Source organism: Urocitellus parryii, chromosome 12 (assembly GCF_045843805.1).
Source record: "Urocitellus parryii isolate mUroPar1 chromosome 12, mUroPar1.hap1, whole genome shotgun sequence".
Lineage (NCBI taxonomy): Eukaryota > Metazoa > Chordata > Mammalia > Rodentia > Sciuridae > Urocitellus > Urocitellus parryii.
Window position 1 is genome coordinate 64678508 of NC_135542.1, and position 26370 is coordinate 64704877.

General features: G+C 34.0%; 1 protein-coding gene across 1 annotated transcript in view; it reads left to right on the plus strand.

The window, feature by feature from the left end:
- The window catches only part of Eml4 (EMAP like 4), a 137616-nt gene that overhangs the window by 85158 nt on the left and 26088 nt on the right, over positions 1 to 26370 (plus strand). The window contains exons 8-18 of the mRNA XM_026411004.2: positions 3129 to 3252; positions 4631 to 4780; positions 7598 to 7667; positions 8785 to 8895; positions 11107 to 11202; positions 15405 to 15539; positions 15652 to 15787; positions 19189 to 19340; positions 20576 to 20701; positions 20788 to 20919; positions 21583 to 21650. Coding sequence (XP_026266789.1) covers positions 3129 to 3252; positions 4631 to 4780; positions 7598 to 7667; positions 8785 to 8895; positions 11107 to 11202; positions 15405 to 15539; positions 15652 to 15787; positions 19189 to 19340; positions 20576 to 20701; positions 20788 to 20919; positions 21583 to 21650 — 1300 coding nt within the window. The remainder of the gene's footprint in view (positions 1 to 3128; positions 3253 to 4630; positions 4781 to 7597; positions 7668 to 8784; positions 8896 to 11106; positions 11203 to 15404; positions 15540 to 15651; positions 15788 to 19188; positions 19341 to 20575; positions 20702 to 20787; positions 20920 to 21582; positions 21651 to 26370) is intronic.

A 26370-nucleotide genomic window follows, 5' to 3' on the forward strand; every position in this document is an offset into this window, starting at 1 on the left:
GATAAAAAATCATCAGGAAGCAGAGCCCACTCTTAGATTCAAAAGTAATAAAGACATACATCATGTGGTGTTAAACCCCATAGTGTGGGAGTTCTTAGCCTGTTCTTAGATCAAACTGTGAGACTGAGCACACTGAGTAATAATAATAAAAATAACTTGAACTTCTCACCCATACCAAACACAACTTTTTGACCCGACTCTGAAAAAAATACTTGCAGATATTTAGCAATTTATTTTATCTTCTTCTTTTTCGTGGTTTGCATTATATAAGCAACTGAATTATGAATTACTGGATTATGTATAATTCTCCTTAGTTAGCTCAGGTCATTATTGGAGATCTTAAGATCGCATCTGCCTCTGGTTGATATTTTCAGTCTGGTTCATTGTTGTTTTCATTTCATGTCAGAAAATTGGCAAATGCTAGACATTTCCTATGCCTTTACACCAAATCCCTTTGTTTCTCTTTCCCTTTTAGATTGTTTTGTTGCCATTTTATAATCACCATCAGCATTTACTAAACCTATCTGTAATGTAGATCATCCCTGCTAGGGACAGGGATGAGTGGGGTTTTGTTGTTGTTGTTTGGTTTTTAAGGAATAAGAAACAATCCCATTTGTTTTGTGAAGTGTTGTTTCCTTTTGTAAAATACATATAATAAATACTGATTTGGCTCTAGATTTGGTTTTTTAAAGCATCGTTAGCTTTAAGACTGTTGAAGGTCTTCTAAACATTGGAGATCTATTGGTTTATATAATTAAAAGATGTTTTAGAACCTATGCTGCTAATAGGAAAATGGTTTCTAGGCCTGGGGGTGCAGATTAGTGGTGGAGTTTCTACCAAGCATGTTTGAAAAAGGTCCTGAGCTCAATCTTGAGTACCACCAAAAATTTAAAAATGATGTTTTCTAGCACTGTCTTGACAATGTTAGTGTATTATAACTGAACTAGATGTTCTAGATGCAAGGCACAATTGTGAAGTGAGAGAAGTCTGCCTTCTCCTTTCTAGCTCTACTCACTGCTTAGCCTAACTCTTAATCCTTTTCCTCATCCTGATTTATGAAGGTGTTTGACTCCTTTCCGCATGGTATATTCTGAGATCATGGTTTTGTTTTTGATTATGTTAAGAACACTTAACATTAAGTCAGGCACTGTGGCATACCCCTGTGATCCTAGTGACTAGGGAGGCTGAGGCAGGAGGATTGCAAGTTCCAGGCCAGCCCCAGCAATTTAGCAAGACCCTGTCTCAAAAAATATATATAAATAAATAAAATGGCTGGAGATGTATGTATCCCTGGGTTCAATCCCTAGTACCAAAACAAACAAACAAAAACCCAACCACTTAACATGAGATCTATGTTCTTAACAATTTTTAAGAGTACATTATTATTGGGCTGGGGATGTGGCTCAAGCAGTAGCGCGCTCACCTGGCATGCGTGCGGCCAGGGTTCGATTCTCAGCACCACATACAAACAAAGATGTTGTGTCTGCCGATAAATAATAAATATTAAAATTCTCTCTCTCTCTCTCCCTCTCTCACTCTCTCTTTAAAAAAAATTCTTTACAAAAAGAGTACATTATTATTGATTACAGGTACAGTATTATATATAATGGCTCTTATTCATCTCACTTGGCTGAAACATTACCCTTTGATTAGTAGTTCCACATTTCCCTTTTCCTTTGGCTCCTGGTAACCACCATTCCTTTCTGATTCTAAGATTTCTACTATTTAGATGCATAATATGAGTAGAATCATGCTGTGTCTTTTTGTATCTGGCTTATTTTCTTAACAAAATGTCTTCAAGAGCCATCCATGTTGTTATATATTATAAAATTTCCTGCTTCTTAGAGACTAAATGAATTCCATTATGTTTATGTATTGAATTTTCTCTATCCATTCATCTCTCAGTGGATGTTTTTTTCCACATCTTGGCTGTTATGAATTGCTCTACTGTGAACATGAAATGAAAATGTTACTATCTCTTTAAGATCCCGAGTTTTAATTCTTTTGGAAAATACCCAGTAGTGGGATAGCTAGATGATATAGTAGTTCTATTTTAATTTTTTGAAGAACGTCTGTCTTATTTTCTGAATTGACAATACAATTTTGCATTCTTACAAGAAGTGTGTAAGGGTTCTAATTTCTTCACATCTTTATCAACACTTATTTTTTTGCCTTTTTCTTTATATAATAGCTGTTCTGACAGATGTGAAGTGATGTCTCATTGTGGCTTTGATTTGTATTACCCTGATAATTACTGTGTCAAATATTTTTCATAAATCTGTTGGTCCTTTTTTATGTCTTTGGAGAAATGTATATCCAAATATTTAACTTGTTTATTTCTATTAAAAAATAAAAATAAATTGTTGATGGATCTTTGTCTGTCTATATCTTTATCATCTATATCTATATGTGCTGCTGAGAATCAAACCCAGTGCCTCACCCTAGCCCATACTTAACCCATTTTTAAATCAGATAGTAGGTTTTCTTTTTCTGTTAAATAATAGGCATCCCTTATATATTTTAGAGATTAACCCCTTATTAAATACATAGCTTACAAATATTTTTCCTGTTTCATAAATTGCCTTTTTACTCTACTGATTATTTTCCTTTGCTGTGCAGAAGCTTTGTAGTTTGTGGGATATGTTTTTTTTTGTGTTATTAAGCTCAGTAAATAGATCAAGTAGTGTGGTGAAATGATTATTGCCTGTCCAAGTAATTTTTTTCTTCTTTTCAACAGTTTGAGAAACTTCCATCATCAAATTGTTTTCTTTTGCATCTTTCTACGTAAATCTTCCTGGGTACCTTGTAGAAATGTGTACATTCAAGCAGATAAATTGTATTTTAATTATGAAAATAGTTATTCTCAATTAAAAGTTGCCAGTGATTTTTCCTCCAATGGTTTGAACTAGATCTTTAGAGTATCACTTTGTTTTCTATATGCTATACAATATATAACAAAACAACTATATGTCATGAAAATAAAAACTTTGAAGTAACTATTTTCATTTTGTTTTTATTGTATCACCTTAATGATCCACTTTTCTATGATTATAAAGAAAATATGTATGGCTTAATTTTTTTCCTGAGGATTTCAATGATGACTTCATTTTTGTCTTGTGTTTCAACAGAAGGAGAATATATTAAAATGTTTATGCGAGGTCGGCCGATTACAATGTTCATTCCTTCTGATGTTGACAACTATGATGACATCAGAACAGAACTTCCTCCTGAGAAGCTGAAACTGGAGTGGGTGTATCCTTCCCTAACATGATAACAAATTTATTTGCTTTGTCTCCAATTAAAGGAAAATTGATTTATCTAATCTATCAAAATTTTCTTTATGCAAAAAAGTAAATATAATAAACATATAACAATCACTTCAGAAATTAAAAAGAAAACACCCTAATCCTTTCATATATTGTATATTTTGCTCTTAACAATTTTAAACCTTCAGAATTAATAGAGAAAAGGGCAGCAGTATTCTGTAAACATCACAGTAGGTACAGGACTAGAATTGAAAGACTAGCGTTTGAGTCTTGGCTATGCCACTTATCTCCTATGCATCTTCACTTTCTTCACTTATAAAAAGGATATAACCCCTGTCTCATAGGGCTATTGCCAGAATTTAATAAGAAAACATTGATTAAGCATTTTGTAAGCTGTGAAATGATTATGTGGTCATTTTCTTAAGAGATCAAATTAACAAAGTTGATTCTAATTTCAAAATTCTGTGCAAGACTTTTAAAAAATGATATTTAACACAAAATTTTTCTAATTTCACCTGGAAATTCTCACTTTTCTTAGAAGTTTTAAGAAACCTAGTGAAGCAGAAAGGAGTTAGTAGTGTAAACTCTACTCTCTGCCTTCATTCTCCCACACACTTTGAATTCCTTGCATTAGGCAGAAATCAGCTTGGGAAAATGCACCAATTCTGTAATTTGGTACAACTTTTTGTTTGGCACTGAGGATTGAACCCAGAGTCCTTAACTGCTAAGTCACATCTCCAGCCTTTTTTAATTTTTATTTTGAGTTAGGGTCTTGCTAAATTGCTGAGGCTGGTTTTGAACCTACAGTCTTGCCTCAGCCTCCCAAGTCACTGTAATTATAGGTATGCACCACCACACCAGGCTGGTACAACTTATTTTTAACAAATGTTCTATCTACGAAACTGGGCCTGAATATCCCTTATTTATCATTTTAGGTCCAGCATTAATGTTGTTTTTCTAGGTGAGCCTTCTTTTGTTCCTTCCTTTGTCTCTCTCCATCTAAAGTAGGTCCTTTGTTTATGTTTCTCCTGCATACTATTATTTTTCTTTCCATCTTTGTAATTATATATTTGCTGATTGTGTATATCTTCTAGAATAAGCTCCAGGGACATAGCCCATGTTTGTTCTGTTCAGAATTGTATGGTACATACTAGGAACTAAATATATATTTTTCTGGTGAATGAGGAAACTAAGACTAAACATAGTAAAAAACCCAGGTTGTACAATGATAATGGCAAAATATGAGTTTTCTAAATCTATTCCAGTTCTCTTTTCATCAACCTTCCTAATTCCCTATGTATCCTTGAAGAAGATAACACTTTGAATATTATATTTATTAAAAACCTTGACTCTTCTCTTTTAAGATATGGTTATCGAGGAAAGGACTGTCGAGCTAATGTTTACCTTCTTCCTACGGGGGAAATAGTTTACTTCATTGCATCAGTGGTAGTACTATTTAATTATGAAGAGAGAACTCAACGACACTACCTGGGTCATACAGATTGTGTGAAATGGTTAGTATCATTTAATGTTTGTTAATTTTGTTCTTTGTGTCCTTCTTTTTTGTTTTGTTTTTAAAGTTGGGTTGTATTAAAAATGATTTTTTTGTGGAAAACTCAGAATGTGAGGATAATATAAATATTCTGTAGAATAAATTTTAAAAGTAAAAAGGACTTTGAGTCCTTCAAAATGGTTGGTATAGTATAGGCAGCAATAAAATACACCCCTATAAATTTCAGGTAGAATCTACTCTGCTTTCTCACATCCCTTTAATCCCTTTCTTCAGTTCTGTAGTATGAAATACATGTGGGAAATACGTGTGGGATAAATTTTGAGAGTTATTATTGGTTACTCAGTGTTTATTAAGAATTTATCCTGCATAGATAAATTTTACATTTGAGGCTTTTCTTTTTTAGGAAAAAAAATCATGGCTGAGGAAGAATCATAAGTATCTCATAAGGTCTCACACTATAAAAATATAACTCCTTTTTTTAATTTGGCAAATTTAGCTTCTCTAATTAAATTCATTTATTGTTCAAGCCAGTATTTTCTGACATTTGAAAGCTTTGCTTATACTATTCTGGCAATTATAGCTTAATTAAAATTAACATGACTGTTAACAATATTATATAGATGAATTTATAGAGAAAATTAAACTATTGCCTTTTACACTTGGAGAATAATATAGTACAAAATCACTACAACATTTTGATCATAAAGATTACAAACAAACAACCTTTCAGTTGGGGATTGTATGTTAATATGGAAAAATCCCTAAGATATACTCTCAAGTATATCTTTTTTAAAAAAAAAATTTTTTAGTTGTAGATATCTTTATTTATTTATTTTATGTGATGCTGAGGATCATCAAGCCCAGTGCCTCACACATGTGAGGCAAGCACTCTACTACTGAGCTACAGCCCCACCCCTACTCCCAAGAACACTTTTAAAGAGCAGGAGAATGTGCATGTGTTCTGCCATTTGTGTAAGAAAAGAGTGGAAAATAAATGTTTTCCGTGTATATAAAATTTTCTTAGAATTACTAATAAAAAGAAACAAGCTATAGTGATTACATTTAGAAGCTTCAGAGGATAGGGATAGGAACCAGATAGGTGAGATCTTAGCAGTTGGGGCAGGTGAGGAAGAGACTTTTCTCAATGTATTTTTTATAGCTTTTGATATTTGAACCATGCAAAAATGTATTTCCCAAACCAGAAATGTTAGTTTTAAAAATTCATATGAAAGGAGAGATTTAAGTTAGATATGGCAAAATGTCAACGTGTTAGATTTTAATGTAGTTGATCTCACTATAGGATGTAAACTATTTTAATAAGAAGAAATGGAATTAAACATTGAGTTGGGCATGGTGACACACACCTGTATTCCCAGCAACTTGGGAGGCCGAGTCAGGAAGATGGCAAGTTTGAGGCCAGTCTTGGCAGCTTAGCGATACTCTTAAAATAAAAAGGGCTGAGATAGCTTGGTGGTAAAATGTCCCTGGGTTCAGTCACCAGTACCACAGGGAAAAATAAAAGAAACATCAATAAACTCTAATCTACTTAGTAATTGAAGAAAATAAGATACCATTTATACCAAATTATTATCATTTTCAAGCACACCTTTTTTGGGGTGCTGGGGACTGAATCCAGGACCTTTCATATTTCTAGGCAAGTCCTTTACCATTGAGCTACCTTGCCAGCCCCTTAAAATACATAGTTCTTAATATAAGAAAGTTATAGAACTTTTAGAACATTTTTCTCTCTATGACAATTTGAATTGAGGCTATTATTCCAGAAAATAATTAGCAGTACATTCCAAGTAACAAACAAAAATAGTGTTTTCAGTAGCACTTACCTGTTGTGGCAAGATACAAAAAAAATGTAGACTTGGACATGAAGACATTTAAAATTTTTTTTAATATTTATTTTTTAGTTATAGTTGGACACAATATCTTTATTTCACTTATTTATTTTTATGTGGTGCTAAGGATCGAACCCAGGGTCTTATACATGCAAGGCGAGTACTCTACTGCTGAGCCACAACCCCAGCCCCCCCAATTTTTTTGATAATCAATTGTATGTGTACCGTGAATAATTTTAGCATTGTTTTCCATTTTTATTTAAAAATTCTTTGCTCCAAATTTGACGTGCTAAGTGTAGCATTAGAACTAATTAAAAAGTTGATGGCATTATTTTTAAATATTTTTTCAGTTGGAGATGAACATAATACCTTTATTTTATTTTTATGTGGTACTGAGGATCAAACCCATCACCTCATGCGTGCAAGGCAAGTGCTCTACCACTGAGCCACAACCCCAGCCCCAGTTAATGGCATTATGATGTTGACTGTTGTTTACTTTTTCCCCTGGTAGAAAAGTAGAAATCACCCAAAAGATGAAAGAATTGCTAAGTCAGTAATAATGCATAAGGATTATGTGGGAAAATGAAAAAAAAAAGCTTCTGTTTTATTTGATTAGAATTGTACCACACAATATTACATCTTTAAATAAAACCATATAGTATGTATACCTTTATACATGGACTAGAAAGGAACTTGCACAAATGAAAACAATTTAGTTTGTTAACCATGCCACAGTTGTAGATATTTTCTTTGAATTTAATGTTCTATTAATTTGTTAAACTTAACAAAGAAACACTGAAAACTTAAAAATCTTCAGATAATTGATGTTTACTTAATTTCCTAAAGAAAATAAAATAGAACAAAGTGAGTTTTTTATGACAAAAAACTAAAAACACATTGATATAACAGTGTGTTTCTGCTGTTTCACATGGTTTTTGTATTTAAAATTATTGTTGATACTACTTTTCTAGCCTTGCTATTCATCCTGACAAAATTAGAATCGCAACTGGACAGATAGCTGGAGTGGATAAAGATGGAAGGGTAAGCAGCACAGATTTATGCATTTTGTATCTAGTGATAATTGCTGTTTGAATGGAATTGATTGTAATTTTTAAACTACAACTTGTTTTCAGAATGTAACTACTAAAGGATTTCTAGCAAAAGCAGGGAAAAAACTTTTAAGACTAAGAACATTTGGAAAAAAAGAAAGAATCAAACTGCTAATTTTGTTTTTCTAAATAATAAAGTGTTCTATAGGGAAATTATTATAAAATCCTTATTTGCCAAAGGTACTTCAATTATCCTTAGTTGGTGGGACCTCTCGATTTTATGTATTAGGAGAATTAATATCATTTAGAGTTTCAGTTCTGTGTGATGTTTTAAAATTGGCTTATATAACAAATCTCTTCTTTTTAAGATCAGTCGTGAATATTGATGGTGGTTGATAAACATGTTTGACTGTATTCATGACATTCTGTTGGTTCAGTTTCTTTAAAGGAGTGTGGGGTAGGGGGAGATAGTATGGAGTTGTTTTGAAAGATCCCTTCAAATTCCATATTCTGTTTGAGGACTATTTGCTTAGCAATTTATTGGACAATGATTTTCTCAGATATAAAGGTAGTGCTAAAAGCTAAGCATCCAACTGGCATATACCTGTATCCCCAGCTACTCTGGAATCTGAGGTGGGAGGATCACTTGAGTTCACAAGTCTCTATACTAACTTGGGCAAATACAGTGAGATCCTGTCTCTCAAAAAGGGGGGGGGCAAAGTAATCCGGAAAAAATTTACCTGCATTAGAATTCTGATTTTACCTTTTAGTAGCTGTATAACTTGGGTCAAGTTATTTAAATCTCTGTATATTAGTTCCTCCATCTGTTAAATAATATTTGATAATCATATCTATAGTTTTTAACTTTATGAATATGAAATGTTTTAATACATGTGACATATGGAGAACATGTGAAACATAGTAAATAGTCAAATAATTTGGTATGAGAGAAAAGTACCTACTCAAGATTCTTTGGGGAAATGTCTAAATCTGGTAGTTATTATCTAATTAGACGTCTGTTCATCCCTTTTACTTTTTGTAGGTGACACCAGTTCTTTGTGGTATGTATTGCATCACGAGTTAGTCTTGCTGTTTTGTGTTTTTTGTAGCCCCTGCAACCTCATGTCAGAGTGTGGGATTCAGTTAGTCTATCTACGCTGCAAATTATTGGACTTGGAACTTTCGAGCGTGGAGTAGGATGCCTGGATTTTTCAAAAGCAGTAAGTAACAATGTTTAAAGAAGTAAGCAAAATAAAAGAGATAGAATGGAAGATCAGTTTTTTGTTAATTTACACTGAAAGATGAGATGTTAGCTATTGCTTTTTTAATGGCTAGCATTTTAACCTGAGTACTACATTTGTTTTGTAAAAAATCAAGATAGGAGGCAAGTGGGACACTATGGCACACACCTGTAATCCCAGAGGCTCAGGAGGCTGAGGCAGAAGGATCATGAGTTTAAAACTAGCCTTAGCAAAAGCGAGGTGCTAAACAACTCAGTGGGACCCTGTCTCTAAATAAAATACAAAATAGGGCTGGGGATGTGGCTCAGTGGTCAAATGCCCCTGAGTTCAATCCTGGTACCCCAAAAACGATAGGAAGAAAGAGAGTTGGGGCACACCTGTAATTTTGAAGACTTGGTAGGCTCAGGTAGGAGGATCTCAAGTTGAGGCCAGCCTCAGCAACTAAGCAAGACTGTAAAGCAAAATAACATAAAAAGGACTAGCATGTAGCTTAGTCGTAGAAGGTCTCTGGGTTCAACCCACAGTACCACAAACAGAAAATAGGATCAATATAGTACACTTAATTGAACTTAATTTTGTCCTATCCTGAGACAGGATTCTAGAATAGTTGTAGGAAATGGTTGGAGGAATATGTTCATAGTATAGTACTTTGAAGTAAGCAGTAGGATATGCCTTCATTTCAGTTTGAATCATAGGAGAGATCTATCTTTTAAAAATTCAGACATGAAATTTGGCCCATCCTGCAAAATCATTGGCTTTTCTTGGTGTCATAACGGAGCAAAAATCATGAAATATCTGAATTAATGCAACACATATTTAACATTTTGTGTCTGTCAATCTCATGTGATAATCCTAGGGGGAAAATAAGACAGGATGTTAATAAATTTAATCATTTTCTTTTTTCTTGAATTAATATGTAATGATGATTATAGAGTATGCAGAAGACCATCTACATCTTAGGTTTTATATTTTTTAATTTCAAATATAAATATCCCTTAGAATTTATTGGTTCTCACTTACACTTCAGAATATATTTATGTGTTCATATGATCTCTTTAGTTCTCAGTTGTCAGCAGCTGTATTCTGTTATGGGAGTTTTGTGGGACATGGAAGAAGGGACACTTTTAGAGCAGAAAATAAATCTGAATGAATTTAGGAATTTTTCTAGCTTAAAGACATTGAATGTCAGAGGTCTAACAAATCAAAATTAGGAAGAAGTAATTTAGAAAAGAAATATTGGCATTACCCCCCCACCCCCATGCCCCAATCTCTATAGCAGGAACTCTTGCTGTGTTTTTGGTAGCATTGTTATAGTGTTACAATGGTCTTGAATTGCTCCATAATCTTTTTCTGATTCTTATATAATTCCAGTACAGGCTGAGATAAAGAGAAGACTGAACTGTGTCCTTCCTTAGTATCTCTCATTCTTCCTTTACAACATTGTTTCCCTAATCCAGAGATATTGCATTATTTCTCTATTCTATATACAAAAGGAAGCACATTCCATAAGTGCTACTAGAAAAAAAATTGTTTAATACCATCCATAGTTACTAAATTAGAGACTTAAATTATATAAAAGAAAATGGTTTCAGGAAAATAATATTTAGTTCTGTTTTTATTTATTCATGTGAATATAAGATCACAAAAATTTGAAATTAGCAAACCTTAAAATAGTACTAATTTTATCAATATAAAATTTATAAAATTATGTACATTTCTTCCTACCTACTTCATGAGAAAACACCTTGAATATTTTCCAGTAGCACGGAGGAAGCATAAGCCAAAGGGATTAGAGTATCTTCAGAAAGAACTATTTGCCCTAGTGGTTCGGGAGGCTGAAGCAGGAGGATAGTGAGTTCAGAGTGAGCCTCAGGAATTTAGCAAGGCCCTAAGTAATCAAGGCCATGTCTCAAAATTTAAAAAAATTAAATTAAATTAAAAACAACAACAAAAGGGTGGGGATGTGGCTCAATGTTTAAGTGCCCTGGATTCAATCCATGCTATCTAAAAAACAAAAAGAATTATTTGTTGTCACTAAAATTTTAAAATAATAATAAAAAGGGATAGGGATGAAGCCTAGTGATAGAGCAATCCTGGGTTCAATCCCCAGGGCCACCACACATACATCAAAAAAATAAAAATAAAACTTATTCAGGAATTTTTAAATGCCTTTAATTGATTTTTCTTTAGGATTCAGGTGTCCATTTATGTGTTATTGATGATTCCAATGAGCATATGCTTACTGTTTGGGACTGGCAGAAAAAATCTAAAGGAGCAGAAATAAAGGTAAGTCAAAATAATTTTTAATTGAGTATCATCTTTCAGAGTACATGATTTGTTTGGCAGGTATTTGGAGCCACTGTGATATGTGTACCTTTAAGTTGCAAGTATAAACACACTGGGCAAATTCATCAGATTTACTAATTTCTAAATATTCTATGGTGTTAACACTACAGTTATACAAAATAAAAGTCTAGCATCTTGAAGTAGTTTCAGTATTTCAGACATTGTGTAACTGAAATGTCAGTAGCACAGTGGGTAGAAGGATGTCTAACAAAGACTCAACACTCTACTTGACTACTGCTGCTTTAACAAATTTGTAATTAATTTTATTCAATATTTAAAGCTTTCGAAATCTAGAGGAAAATTTCACCCTTAAGAATGTGGCTGTCGGGCCAGGGTTGTAGCTCAGTGGTAGAGCGCTTGCCTAGTATGCGTGAGGCACTGGGTTCGATCCCTGGCACCACATGAATGTATGAATGAATGAATAAAGGCATTGTGTCTATTAAAAAAAAAAAAAGACTGTGGCTGTCATAGGGCTAAGGGTATAGCTCAGTCGGTAGAGTGCTTGCCAAGCATGCACAAGGCCTTGGGTTCAATCCCCAGTACCACCAAAAAAAAAAAAAAAAAAGTGGCTGACATAACTGAAATGCATATATAATAATTAGTTTTTTGGTTAAAATTATGTTTATAGGATTATTGTAGAAAATGCTATACCATTTATAATTGTGTAGAATAGTGTTGATTTGTTGTGTGTATCAAGCTATATCTTGTAAGAGAAAATTGTCAGATTAGCTTGTAGCTGTGTTTATGTAGGTCAGAAGTGGCCTTCTCCCGATGATGGGCTTTCAGAGAGAGAATGTAAGAATATTTTTAAAAAGCCTATGACCTGTTTGATTCACCCCTAAAGAATAATGTATTTTTCTTTCATTCCTGTCTTAGAAGTTTTGTTTTGCATAAGCTTCAAGCTTTCAGCTTGTTGGTTAAAATAGATGTTATTATGTTTTCATGTGTAAGTTAGTCTTCTGAAGAAAGTACTTGTTCTGTTTGATAAAATTGAAACAACTATAAGCTGTCAGGAAACCTCGAACTTTAAAAAAAAACATCAATGGAAGACATTGATTGTCTTCCAGCCATCATCATTTAGAGTAATTTAAAACAAGTAAGTTGCACCAAAGTGAATAGTGAATTTTGGTCCTTGGTAGTAAGGTCTACCAAATAAAATACATGGTTTTCCTCCTGCCAGCCATTCATCCATATCCTTCCCAGGACATTAAAGGTATCTGTTGCTCTAAGTTCTATTCCAGTCCTTTACTTGTAACTTTACTGTCTATCTCCTGAGTTCCACATCCATTATTTATTTCCAACTCAGATGTCTTACAAGTTGAATTCTTAGTTCTAGAAGCCTGCTAGATAGATATCTTTATGTGAAGATACCACAAGTTAAAATTTACATGAAAATCTGTTGATTATCTTCTCTAGCCCAAACCAGTTTTATTTCACAGTTATTGACAGTATGTTCCACTTAAGTGCCCAAGCTTTATCTCACTTCTCATATTCGTGTTCTCCAAAGTCTGTGTCCTAAATGTCCGCATTATACCTCTTTCTAGTACAGGTGATTGCAGAACAACTAAAGTTAACTTAAAAAAGAGAGCATTGTTTCTTCTTTGGGGAGGGGCATTTTGCCTAAGGAATGACTTGGCAGAAGCTAGATTACTCAACTCTCTCTCCTCTTAGCTTCTCCTTGTGTGTCAAACTTACTCTATTCTACTTTAGATAGACTCTATCCTTGCTTAAGTCATTAGGATTTGAGGAACTGATAAATAACTTATTAATTTTTGTAAACTTGAGACTGAATAAGGCAACTTGGAAACTATAATGATAAAAATTAAAGAAGACCTAATAATGGAGCAATAGTGTATATTATGGACAGAATATGGTATTGTAAAGATGTGACTTCTCTGCATGTTGATACATATTGTCAACATGGTAAAAAAATTCCTGCAAGAAACTGACAAACTGAATATATCTGAAAATATAAAGTGGTAAGAATAATCAGAACAATTGTGAGGAAGAAAGAATAAACTTGGACAAGCCAGGTGTGGTGGCACACACCTGTAATCCCAGCAACCCAGGAGGCTGAGGCAGAAGGATCACAAGTTAAGGCCAGCCTCAGCAACTTAGTGAGACTCTGTCTCAAAGAAAAAATTAGAAAAAGAACTGTGGGTTTAGCTCAATGGTAAAGTGGTCCTGTGTTCAGTCCCCAGTACAAAAAAAGAATAAAAGAAAGAATAAACTTAGAGGACTTGAAATATGTATGTCATTGTCTATTATTCATTGAGTCATTGTGGTACAAGGATAGATGAAAAGAGAAATAAACTACACAAATCAGCTTGATTTATGGCAAAGGTAGCAATGCAGTGGGCAAAGATTAAGGCTTTAAATAAATAGTAACAGTACTGGAGTAACTGGATATCCATATGGGAAAAAATTAATCTCACAGCATTCACACAAGATCAGTTTTAGGTGGATTATGTATGTGGGTATGAAAGTCCACAGTTTTTAGAAGGAAATATAGGAGGATACCTTCATAAGTAGATTTCTCAAATGTGACACGTAAAATTATTAATTACAAGCGGGGGAAAGTGATAAATTAAGAATATTTAAAAGATAATATTAAGAATATGAGAAAATATATTATTTCTAGTAGAACATTCATGTTCATAATATATAAGGAACTTTTGTATTTCAGTAAGAAAGAAGATAGATTAGCAAAAGATTTCAACAGGCACTTCATAAAGTAAGATGATTAATAAACATGAAAAGATGTTCAGCCTTATTAGTTATCAAGAAAATTCAAATTAAAACCATAGTGAGATATTACTGTGTACCTACAAAAGTAGCTTACATGAAAAGGACAAAAATACCTAATTTGATAAGGGTGTAGAGTAACTGGAACTCTCATATACTGCTGCTAGGCATGTAAGTTAGTACAGCCAGTTTGGAAAACTGTTTGGCATTATCTACTAAAACAGAACATGCATACCTGCTGACCCAACTCATTCTTTCCTGAGTATAAAACCAACAGAAATATATTCATTTCTTTGCTGGAGGACAAATAGCAGTGTCTTATGATACTTATGATAGCCAAAAGAAATTCTAAACTACCTTAATGCCAATCACCAGAAGAATGAATAAAACAATAATGTGGTCTTTTTTATACAAAAGAATAGTATATAGCAATTAGAATGAACAAATTACAACTATATGTATCTTCACAAATAGATCTCACAAGTGTAATGTTCAGAAAATAAGGCAAGACTTATGAAGGAATACATTATTATGATTATTTAAATGAAGCAGACAAAGTTCTCTCCTACTGGGCTGGGGATGTGGCTCAAGCGGTAGCGCGCTCGCCTGGCATGCATGCAGCCCGGGTTCGATCCTTAATACCACATACAAACAAAGATGTTGTGTCCGCCAAAAGCTAAAACATAAATATTAAAATTCTCTCTCTCTCTCTCTCTCTCTCTCTCTCTCTTAAAAAAAAAAGTTCTCTCCTACTGAAAATCAAAATAATGGTTTCTTCTGTAAAGAGAGAATGATACCTGGGGAGATGACATAGGGTTATATTTCTAGAATATTATTAATGTTCTGTTTTTAGCTTTGTTCTGTTTCTAACTTTAAGACAATGTACATTGCTCTTGTATTTGACAGTTTTAATGTGCTTTTCCTGAGTATGTGATAAATTAAAATAATTAAAGCTATAACTCGTATAAATGTCTTCCAAGTGCAACATTTTTATGAATAAATTAGCAATATAGAAGTATGAGGTCATGAAATTTAAATCTTTATTCTTAAAATTTATTATTAAGCCAAATGTAATGACACATATCTGTAATCTCAGTTCTTGGGATGTTGAGGCAAGAGGATCATAAGTTTGAGGCCAGCCTCATCAACTTAGCAAGACCCTGTCTCAAAATTAAAAATAAGTAAATAAAAAGGGTTAGGGATGTAGCTTAGTGATGAAGTGCCCCTGAGTTCAGTCCCCACTACCAGGGGCTATTATTAAAATTTTTCAGTAGAATAGATCTTGGAAGAAAAGGCATTTCCTCAAAAATTTTCCCTGTCTTTGTCAGGAACTATAATTGGTACTTGATCACAGTAAGAATATTCATTTTTCTGAAGCTTTATTTCTCTTTTCACAGACAACAAATGAGGTTGTTTTGGCTGTGGAGTTCCACCCAACAGATGCAAATACCATAATAACATGTGGTAAATCTCATATTTTTTTCTGGACATGGAGTGGCAATTCACTAACAAGAAAACAGGGAATTTTTGGGGTAAGGATCAGAATACTCTATAGAACTATAGAACTTAAATCTTTTTAATTGTTGAGTAAGTATAAAATCATCATACCAAAGGGAAAACTTAAAAATTCTCATTTATTTGTAGAAATATGAAAAACCAAAATTTGTACAGTGTTTAGCATTCTTGGGGAATGGAGATGTTCTTACCGGAGACTCAGGTGGAGTCATGCTTATATGGAATAAAACTACTGTAGAGCCCACTCCTGGGAAAGGACCTAAAGGTATGGTGTTATTATATTAAACTCATTCTATATAATTCTTACATAGTGCTGTTGCAGTCCCAAATCCCAGAACAGGAGAAAAGGCATTGCAATGGAACAACATGAGGGTCATCAATATATTTTTCGTTTTTAAGAGTCTTCATAATCTTGTAATGTTTTAGTTATTTATTAAGCATATATAACTTTCATTAGCCTCTGGCATATTAATACAAAATAATTAGATGGAGATGCATGTACATTTTAAAAGTATAAAGGCTCACTCTCCCCTAGGGTGGTGTTGGGGTAGCTGTAAACAGAATGCATGGCCATGCAATGAGATAGGAAAAGGAAGAAAAAAAGCCTTTGTTCCCAGCCCTAGTTCTGGGCCTTGACAGTCTTTCTGCATTTCATGAAAACAGTTTTCTTCACAAATATAAATATGCTTGGTCCTTTTTCTTTTGTGGCAGAGGGAGCCACAATTGCACATGCTAGTAGGCAAGTACTCTACCACTGAGGTATATCCCCAGCACACAGGTGTTTGCGCACACACCCCTTTTTTTGAGAGGGGGCCATCAGTTTTGAGATGGTCTCACTAAGTTGCCCAGGCTGGCCTGGAATTTCAGATCCTCTTGCCTCACCCTTCCAAGTAGCACAAGTAGCTGTGCCTCCACACTTGGCAGGATGTTTTGTTCTTAATGTCCATTTGAAACCAAATATATGGGTTGATTTTGCCCTTTTTCTATAGTAGATGAACAATAAACTTGAAAAATGTTCAGCATACTATGAACTTCTTTCAGAGTAGAAGATGAAAAGAGAAAAAATGGAGACATGGTTCTAAAACTATGGGATCACAAACAAAGAGAGATTTTTTATCACCACCTCCAGGCAGTAACAGCAGACATAGAACTAGCTGGCCAGTCAGTCCTTGAGGATCTACCAAAAAAAGAGAAAGAAAGGATGTGATGGGGAATGAATCTGGGGATTGTCAGAGCAATTTAACTTGTTTATCCTTTTTACCCTAAACACACTCAAGCTACCTCCTTACCTGTTGTGTCCCTAGAGTCCCTTCATTAGACCACAGAAAGCATCCTGAGTTTAGAGTAAGAGAAATCCCACCCACCATCCCACCTATGAATTCCAGCACATCCAGAGGCTGAGGCCAGAGGATCACAACTTCAAGACTAGCCTGGGCTACTTAGTGAGGCCTTCTCTAAAAATTACAAAAGTTGGAGCTGCAGATGTAGCTCATTGGTATAAAGAAAGCACCCCTGGGTTTAGCCTGTGATATTGGAGGAAAAATAAAAAAGGAAGAATGAAACCCTGTTCCCCTGCTCAGAAAGACCCAGTTTACATGTCTATCTTTTTCAGTAAACTTTTCCAAGAATACCACAATCTCTGTCATTTTGAACTAGGAGTTTGAAAATTGTCAAACATTTTGAAAGGAAATTACTTTAATCTTACATTGCAGTGTCAGTATAGGAGTAAAAAGAGTACTATTGATTAAAGCACTATTTTCACTGAATTGTGAATTTAAGCATCATAATTGTCTTGTTATTGTATGGATTTTTATACTTTATTTTTCAGGAGTTATATAATAGATTGTTTTAATTAATGTTTTTCATATCCATTCACCTTAATTTCTAAGCCTGGCAGTTGAATTGAATTAAATATATGCAATCATTTAAAAAAATCATCCTTATGGGGGCTGGGGTTGTGGCTTAGCAGTAGATGCCCTTTTTCTGTTGGGTACCTCAGAGCCAGTTGATAGATACTGCGTGACTGTCCCACCAAACACATTGGGTGTTCAAAGCTTAGTATTTTTAGGTAATGAATATCGATGTGAGCCTGCTGAGTGTTATTGAAGTAAACTTCAATAACAAGTTTATTGAAGTTTCTTGCTAATCAGGCAAGCTTTCCTCTAAATCAGAAAAGTCCCTTCCTTACTTCTGCCAGTTACACCTATCCATTAAGTATTTGCACTACTAGCACACTCATAATTGAGAATTTTTTAGAGTCATCTCTAGCTGAATTTTTTTCAGATATCAAAACCTTACAGATTTTAGATAATTAAAAAAAATATAATGACAACGCAAACAGAAAATGAATTTAAAAAAAGACAACCTCAAATTTTAGTTTTTATTGGGATATAATAGTACACATACCATAAAACTTATTCCTTTGGAAGTGTACTATTCAGTAATTTTTGGTATATTCAGAGTTACACCACCATCACCACTGACTTCGAAACATTTCATCATCCCAAAAAAGAAACCCTGTACCCACTAACAGTTATGGCCATTCCCCTCAGTCCCTTGCCTTCTAGCAGCCACTTATCTACTTCTGGTCTCAGTGGATTTCCCTGTTCTGAACATTTCATATAGAATTATGTAGAGGGTGGCCTTTTGTGACTGACTTAATTAGCATAATGTTTTCAAGGATCATCCATGTTATAGCATTTGTTAGTACCTCTCTTTTTTCTTTCTTAATATTGTGTGTACATACCACATTTTGTTTATCCATTCATCAGCTGATGAACAATTTTAGAAAATGAACAGTTTTTAGACTTTTAATTTTTTTCCCACTTTTCCTTTTGGTCATGTGTAAGCAAGTATTTACCTTCCCATTTTGAACCTGGTAATTAATTCTTCAAGTCATCATCTTCCAAAACACTTTCCTCTTGCACTACTAGCAGTTTCGGTCTACGAACTGAGTAAGCATCATGAATACCAAAGAGAACGGCTTGGGTTTTGTAAGCTTATCTTGACCCTTAATAAAGGCAGTCTGATTAGAAAATAAAAAATGAAGGGCAAAATATAATCAGTTATCACACATGATTTTACTTAAAATATTGTTTATGTACTTATGTTGTCCCTCTCTGAGTACTTAGTATTGTGGGCATACAAGAAAGTCCAGCTGTCATTTAGCCATCACATTTAGCCTGATCAATTTCTTAAATACTGAAATTCTTTTCTGTTAGTTGATCAACAGCTACTGCTAGGAGCATCCATTATCCACCTTTGCCCCAGGAACTTCCTTCGTGCCCATCTCAACAGATAAAGGGAGTAATCAAAAAGAGTATTTCCATCCTAACTACTATACAAAACAATTATAAGAGATTACAGTCCAAGTTTGAGGTTAAGATACATTTTATAACCTCTTTGTGGAATTGTTATTACTACTTTAGCTTACAGTTTTGATACATTATTTTAAAATAATTTTAGAGTAAATAATGACATAAATGCAGAAGATAGTGTTAAGTCTTGTTTTACTACTTGCTTATGTTTTACTACTTGCTTTGCAGATTTCCTGAAACTAGGTTTTAAGTTGAATCATGAACTTCTGCTAAAGCTTTTTCTAGAAAGACACAAAGTCTGATGAGAAGTGTTATCACTAGTGTTTTTATTTCCCCCCCACTATATTAGGTGTATATCAAATCAGCAAACAAATCAAAGCTCATGATGGCAGTGTGTTCACACTTTGTCAGATGAGAAATGGGATGTTATTAACTGGAGGAGGGAAAGACAGAAAAATAATTCTGTGGGATCATGATCTGAATGCTGAAAGAGAAATAGAGGTAAGGATGGAAATGGAACATAAACATATAGAAATATTTAAGCTTTTACACTCATGTATTTTGTACATGTTAAGATAACTTAAACTTTCTTATCATTTTATTCCCTCCCTGTAGAAAAGTTTGTTATTGTACAAAATAGTTATTAAAAATTAATTCAAAAGAATATTAAAAATAATTCAAAAGAATTTTTTAAATGATCAGGCAAACAGTGGGCTTAATAAGAATTGCTAATTATATGTGGATGTGTCTGCTTCAAGCCACGGAACAGGTATAGCCAAAAAACCTGACAGTTACCATGTGCTCATTGAAAGTTTGCTAATTGAATTGTGATCTTGGAAAGTAAAATGGTTAAGACTAGTATTATGGAGATCAAGGATTCTTTTTTCTTTTTTAAAAGCATATAAAGCAGGATTTATTTAAAAGTGGGTAACATAGACTCCTCCCCAGAGGGAGAAGGGGGCCATAGCTAGTATCCTGGTATCCCAGGAAGTGAAGGTGTAGGACCAATGATTCTTAAAGCAGAGCAAATTTCATAGAGATTAATATTGCTCCTATTTTGTTGTTGTTGTTGTTCATTTAAAATTTGAGTCTAAGCTCAGTGTTTTTTCTAAACATAACTGGCTTTCAAGTATTCTCTGAAGAAGAGGATTCTGAACTGGGCATGGTGGCACACTTTTGTAATCCCAGTGACTCAAGAGGCTCAAGAGAACCACAAGTTTGAGGTTAGCCTCAGCACTTTAGTGAGGCTATGTCTCAAAATAAAAAAAGCTGGGGATGTGGCTCAGTTCCAGCACCAAAAAAAAAAAAAAAAAGCAGAAGAAGAGGATCCTGATAGTACTCCTTGGGTTTCATTTACAAGAAGATAATACAGCTGCTTTATCAAAACCTTATAAATTCATAGTGGAAATGCCACTTCCTTTACAAAAGGATTGTTTTTTCCCCAGGCCTGAGTTCAATCCCCAACACTACAAAAAAATAAAATGGATTTAAAAATAACTGAAGCAAAGAATATTGATAATAATATTGATAGTAATGCATCATAACTTCTGTGTAAGATAAAATGCATTTATTTAAACAAATAAATTACTAATAGTATAAGATTACCATATTCAAACTTAGAATTCTGTCATTTATTATCCCATAATTGCTTACAGCTGTAACTTCAGCCATTGTTCAGGTAATAACTAATGCTTATTAGTATGTATAAGGTAAACTTGGAAATCTGTTTTTTCTAGGTTCCTGATCAGTATGGCACAATCAGAGCTGTAGCAGAAGGAAAGGCAGATCAATTTTTAGTAGGCACATCACGAAACTTTATTTTACGGGGAACATTTAATGATGGCTTCCAAATAGAAGTACAGGTAAGTTTATGATGTCAATGATTAACTGAATATTTTTGATGGTACCCTTTGATGTTTATAATGGTGAATGTCTTTTTCATTTTCAGGGTCATACAGATGAACTCTGGGGTCTTGCCACACATCCCTTCAAAGATTTGCTCTTGACCTGTGCTCAAGACAGGCAGGTGTGCATGTGGAACTCAGTGGAACACAAGCTGGAATGGACCAGACTTGTAGATGTGAGTGGAGCAACATGGAATTAATAGTTTCCCCACAGAAACTCCTCACACTGGCATTTGGAAGCAGCAAAGGGCTTTGAAAAAGGACTGAGCATTATGGTTTAGTAAAGGGCCAGGGGTAAGAGGGAATTGTTTAGTGTCAAGGTAAAATATGTGAATCCTTTAAAAGAAGCAAGTTAGCAGAGTGAAGCTCATTTTTTTCTGTCAATTTCAGTAGTAAATATCAAAGATTTCACATATTTATAGCATAAATTATTATGGAATATTCTGGTGGTGTTACAGTTGAATTCAGTAAGTGCTGCTCACTAACAGACTCTACTATCTTCTTTTTGAGTAGTCTCTTGCTGTATTTTCTCCCTATTCCACCCAGATATCCACTAAAGTACTATCTAGATGTTGTTATTATTCCTTATGTTGTTTCACTGCCTAGTCACAAGCTGGTTGCCCTTTTCCCTTACCATTCTACCAGCATATCTTACCCTTCATGCTTTGAAATTCTTTTTTCTTCTCATATCCATGTAGTGTTTCACATTGATTATAGTAAAGTTGATCAAAATTTCATGTTTATATGAAATGAGTTATTTTCAAAGATTTTTTTTCACTGTCATAGATCTAGGGAGACCTTCTTATGTACTCCCCAACAGCTGTCTGTCTCTCTTCTAGGAACCAGGACACTGTGCAGATTTTCATCCAAGTGGCACAGTGGTGGCCATAGGAACGCACTCAGGCAGGTAGGGTCTTTGAGTGAGCTGAGTAATCGGAAATGGTGGGATGTTTAAACGGTTATTCAGGAATGTTCTTGATCTGATCTGGAAGATTGATCTTCTAAGTGGCACACTAATATGCTCATTGATCTTATCTGATATGGATGATTGTTCAACCAATCTTATTAAGCACCTACCTACCATTTGCTATATGCTATTGTGGGCATTCAGGATAAGAGCAAAACAAAAACCTTTGTGGAGCCCACATTTTAATGTTTGTCAGGAGTGGAAGCAAAATAAAAATTATAATTAATTATTTTAGAGGGGAGGGAAAATAATAGTGGGAAGTGGGGTTGCAAAATGATGAACAGGTGGTCAGGGATAGGCTACATTGAGAAGATGATAGCAGACTCCATTCTCCTTTGTAAAATTAGAAATACTAGAAAAAATTTCTCATTACCTTTTGTGCAAGGAAGGGATTTGAAGCTAATATAACCTAGTTGAGTTTTTATATATTGTTTATGCTATAGTGTTTGCCATCCTGCCTTTTTTTAATGATACACAGATACATATTGAAGGTGTATTTTCTGAAATCATTAATGGCCTGGTCTTGCAGACCTTGGATATACCCTCTAGGATTATTTAGTAATACATATTTATTACTGTATATTTTTAACTAACTCCTACTTAACTGTTGCTGTTTGCAGATAATCCTATAGTTAGGAATTACAAATAACTTAATTTCTTTCTTTCTTTTTTTTTTTTTTTTAAAGAGAGAGTGAGAGAGGAGAGAGGAAGAGAGAGAGAGAGAGAGAGAGAGAGAGAGAGAGAGAGAGAGACAGAGAATTTTTAATATTTTTATTTCTTAGTTCTCGGCGGACACAACATCTTTGTTGGTATGTGGTGCTGAGGATCGAACACGGGCCGCACGCATGCCAGGCGAGCGCGCTACCGCTTGAGCCACATCCCCAGCCCTTAATTTCTTTCTTAAGGGAGCAGAGGAAAAAATAAATGTCATTTTCACAAAAGTTAAAACCCATTAAAAATGTAAAATGCTCATTTCTAATGGAATTGTAAACATTCTGATAAGTATTTTTTTTATCTGACTTAAACATTTGAAATCCACTAGCTCATTTACTTCTAAATAAATTTAGTCATTTAAAAGCTTTTTAATAACAACTTTTCCCCTTTGACTTTGGAATACAAATTAATACCTGGAAAGTAGAAACAGTCAAATTTCTTCTCAAATATAATGCTGCAGATTCTATTAGAATTATGGAAAAACAAGTCTTTAAAGCAAAAATAAGTAATTTGGGATGTTTTTGAAATATTATTTGAGTGTTTCTGAAATCTAAGTTTTAGAATTAAGCTGTTTGGTATGCTAATTGGTGATAACTTGCAAATATTTAAGGCTCTCCTGACTCAAATTTCCCCCAAACTCATGCCAGTAATAGACTTTTATCAAGTTTTAAAACATTTAGACTTGGACCAAATAGATGTATGATAGGTTATTTTGCAGAATTTAATTTTAAAAAATTATTTTGACCAAAAATTTGGTCTTAAGTACATTAGAAACCACCTAAACTATAGCAGTTATCTGGTTTTAGGAAAACAACAAAGGATTCACTTCAGATCTGTATTTTTAGTGGCTGAACAAATACCGCAAATGCAAAAGTCACCAAAATTAGAGTAAAAAAGTCATTTGCTCAGCATCAGGTCATGTGCTGAATTTTTTTTTATATATTACTTTTAATCATTATCAAAGTGTGACAGAGTGTTTATTAACATTACCATTTAGGATAAACAGGAAACCAAAACTCAGAGTTTCAGTCATTTGCAGCTGAGCTGGGGTCAGCACTCAGGCATTTCATGGTTCCAGAGCTTATCTCTGCTCAATCAGTGCTCTTTGAGATGTTCTTATTCATGTTTATAGCACTATTCAGCAATAACATAAGGAAAGTTTATATTTGATGGTTAAATTATTAACATATTTTGAAAGTATTTATTGTATATATAAGAGAGTTAAATAATAAACAGTATAATACTAGAGCATTAATTCATGAAGCCATTGCTTGATTGGATGAAGAGATATATGTGTGTTCAAGTATGCATACATACAAAGTCTCAATTTTGCTCTCAAAATTTGCTCTGATTAAAACCCAGTGACAGGGCTGAGTTATAGCTCAGTTGTTAAGAGTGCTTGCCTCATATGCACAGGGCCCTGGGTTCAATCTCTAGCACCACCAAAAAAAAAAAAAAAAAAAAAAAAAAAAAAAAAAAGAAGAAGAAAAGAAAAGAAAGAAAGAAATTACTTTCTAATATTTATGTAGCTGTGAAATCATCATTGAAAATCTTTAAATGAAGTCACTCAATTTAAGTGACTTATGCTAAAGTTAAGCTAGTTGTTTCCTCTTGGAGTTATAAGTAGAAAACACTTTATAAGTGAGAGAGATGTAATAACTGAATGAGTAATGCTGGCAGTCTATTCTGTCTCATGTGGAGTTGGGGACTGTTTTGAATCCGAGTTGTAGTTACCAGTGTTCATTCTGTACCTTATCTTTGGTTTCACATCTGGTTAAGTTCTTTTGATTTTGAGGGAGCTTTCTCATTTGTTTTTATTTTTGACTTTGTATGTGAATATCTATCCTGTCTAAAACTGAAAATACATTAATGTAGATTACTATCACTAACTTTTTTTGGGGGGGGGGTACCAGGGATTGAACTCGGGGGTACTTGGCCACTGAGCCACATCCCCAGCCCTATTTTGTATTTTATTTAGAGACAGGGTCTCACTGAGTTGCTTAGTCCCTCGTGGTTGCTGAGGCCAGCTTTCAACTCTTGATCCTCCTGCCTCAGCCTCCAAGCTATCGGGATTATAGGCATGCACCACCGTGCCCAGCACTATCACCTTGTTTTGTTTTGTGGCTGTGGTGGGGACTGAACCCAGGGCCTTATGCATGCAAGGCAAGCACTCCGCCAACTGAACTATATCCCCTATTACTAACTTTTAAACCTGAAAAAAGTGAGACTTTTAAAAATAGAGTATAGTATGTGTCCAAATTGCGCATAATACAGAAAAAGTAACTAGTAAAATGTTTAAAAATGTCTTAAATGTTCATGTCTAGATATTTTCTAATTCATGTAACTTAAGAGTAGGCACAGTGTGGATAAATTGCCACAGCTATAAATATAATATCATTTCTAAGAGAAAATATTATGTCATTTTTAAGGGAAAAAATTAAATACATGGCCCTCCCTAGGTGGCCATAATACTTTCTTAACATGATAATGCTCACACAGGAAGGATTCTTTTTAACAGCTTTATAGAAATATAATTCCCATACCATAAAATTTACCAACTTATCAGAATATAATTAAGTAATTTTTAATTAAGCTCATAGGGTTGTGTAGTCTAATTTCAGAATATTTTCATTAAGAAATCTTGTACCCTTTATCAGTCATTCATCTTGACCCCACCTACCCCTACTCTAGGCGACTGATCTACATTGTTTCTATAAGTTTGATTATTCTGCATATTTCATATTAATGGTATAGTACAACATGTGGACTAATGTGACTAACTTTTTGAAATCAGCATAGTGTTTTCAAGGTTCATCTATGTTGATTCTTTCATGTACAGCACGTATTTCATTCCTTCTTAAGACCAAATAATTCATTGTATGGATACACCACCTTCATCAATTGATGAACATTTGGGTTTCCACTTTGTGGCTACTATGAATAATGCTGCTATAAACATTAATACATAATTTTTGTGTAAATGATTCATGCGGTAACTCTTAATATTTAACATTTTAAAGAACTACCAAACGTTTTCACAACAGCTATCTTAATTTGTAGTCCTACCAGGAATGTATGAGCATTCTAATTTCTCTACATCTACACCAGTGTCTTATTATCTGTATTTTGATTATAGCCATTCAACTGAGTGTTAAGTAGTTTTTCATTATGGTTTTCATTTACATTTTTCTGATGGCTAAAGATGTTGTGCATCAGCCTCTTTTCATGTGCTTATTGGCCACTCATGTATCATTTTTTAGAGAAATGTATGTTCTAGAATTGTTGAGTTGTAAGAGCTATATATGTGTTCTAATACAGCCCTTTATCAGAAGTATGAGTTGCAGATATTTATTTTTCATTCTTAGGATTGTCTTTTCGCTTTCTAAATGTTCTTAGCAGCCTAAAAACTTTAATTTTGATGTACTCCAGTCGTTCTGTTCTTTCCTCTTCTCTCTTGGTTATAGAGGTTTATTCCTATATATTCTTCTAACAGATTTTATAATTTCAGCTCTTACTTTAGGCCTCTGATTGCAGCTTGAGTTAATCTTTGTATATAGGATGAGGTAGTGTCCAACTTCATACTTTTGTATGTGGATATCCAGTTGTTATAGCACTCTGATATTGGCACCCAGTTGAAAATTAGTTGAACATAATATATATAAACATATAGGAATGGAAACACCAGGATGGAAAGAAGAGTGGACATACTGAGAGAAACAGGTAACTTCAAAGACCCTAAAGTTTCTGATCTGCAGTGATAGCTTTGACAAGAGGGCAAGCTAGAAAATGAGCCTGGTGAGTAGGTAGATAAAGAAGTGAAATTAATCTTTAACATGGAATCATAGAATCCTACATGTGGAGATAATTCAGTGACCCTGTTCAGCTGGTGGCAGCTTCAACCTTGCCAAACCAGTAACTGTTACCACGTTCCAGCTATGAAAGTTCT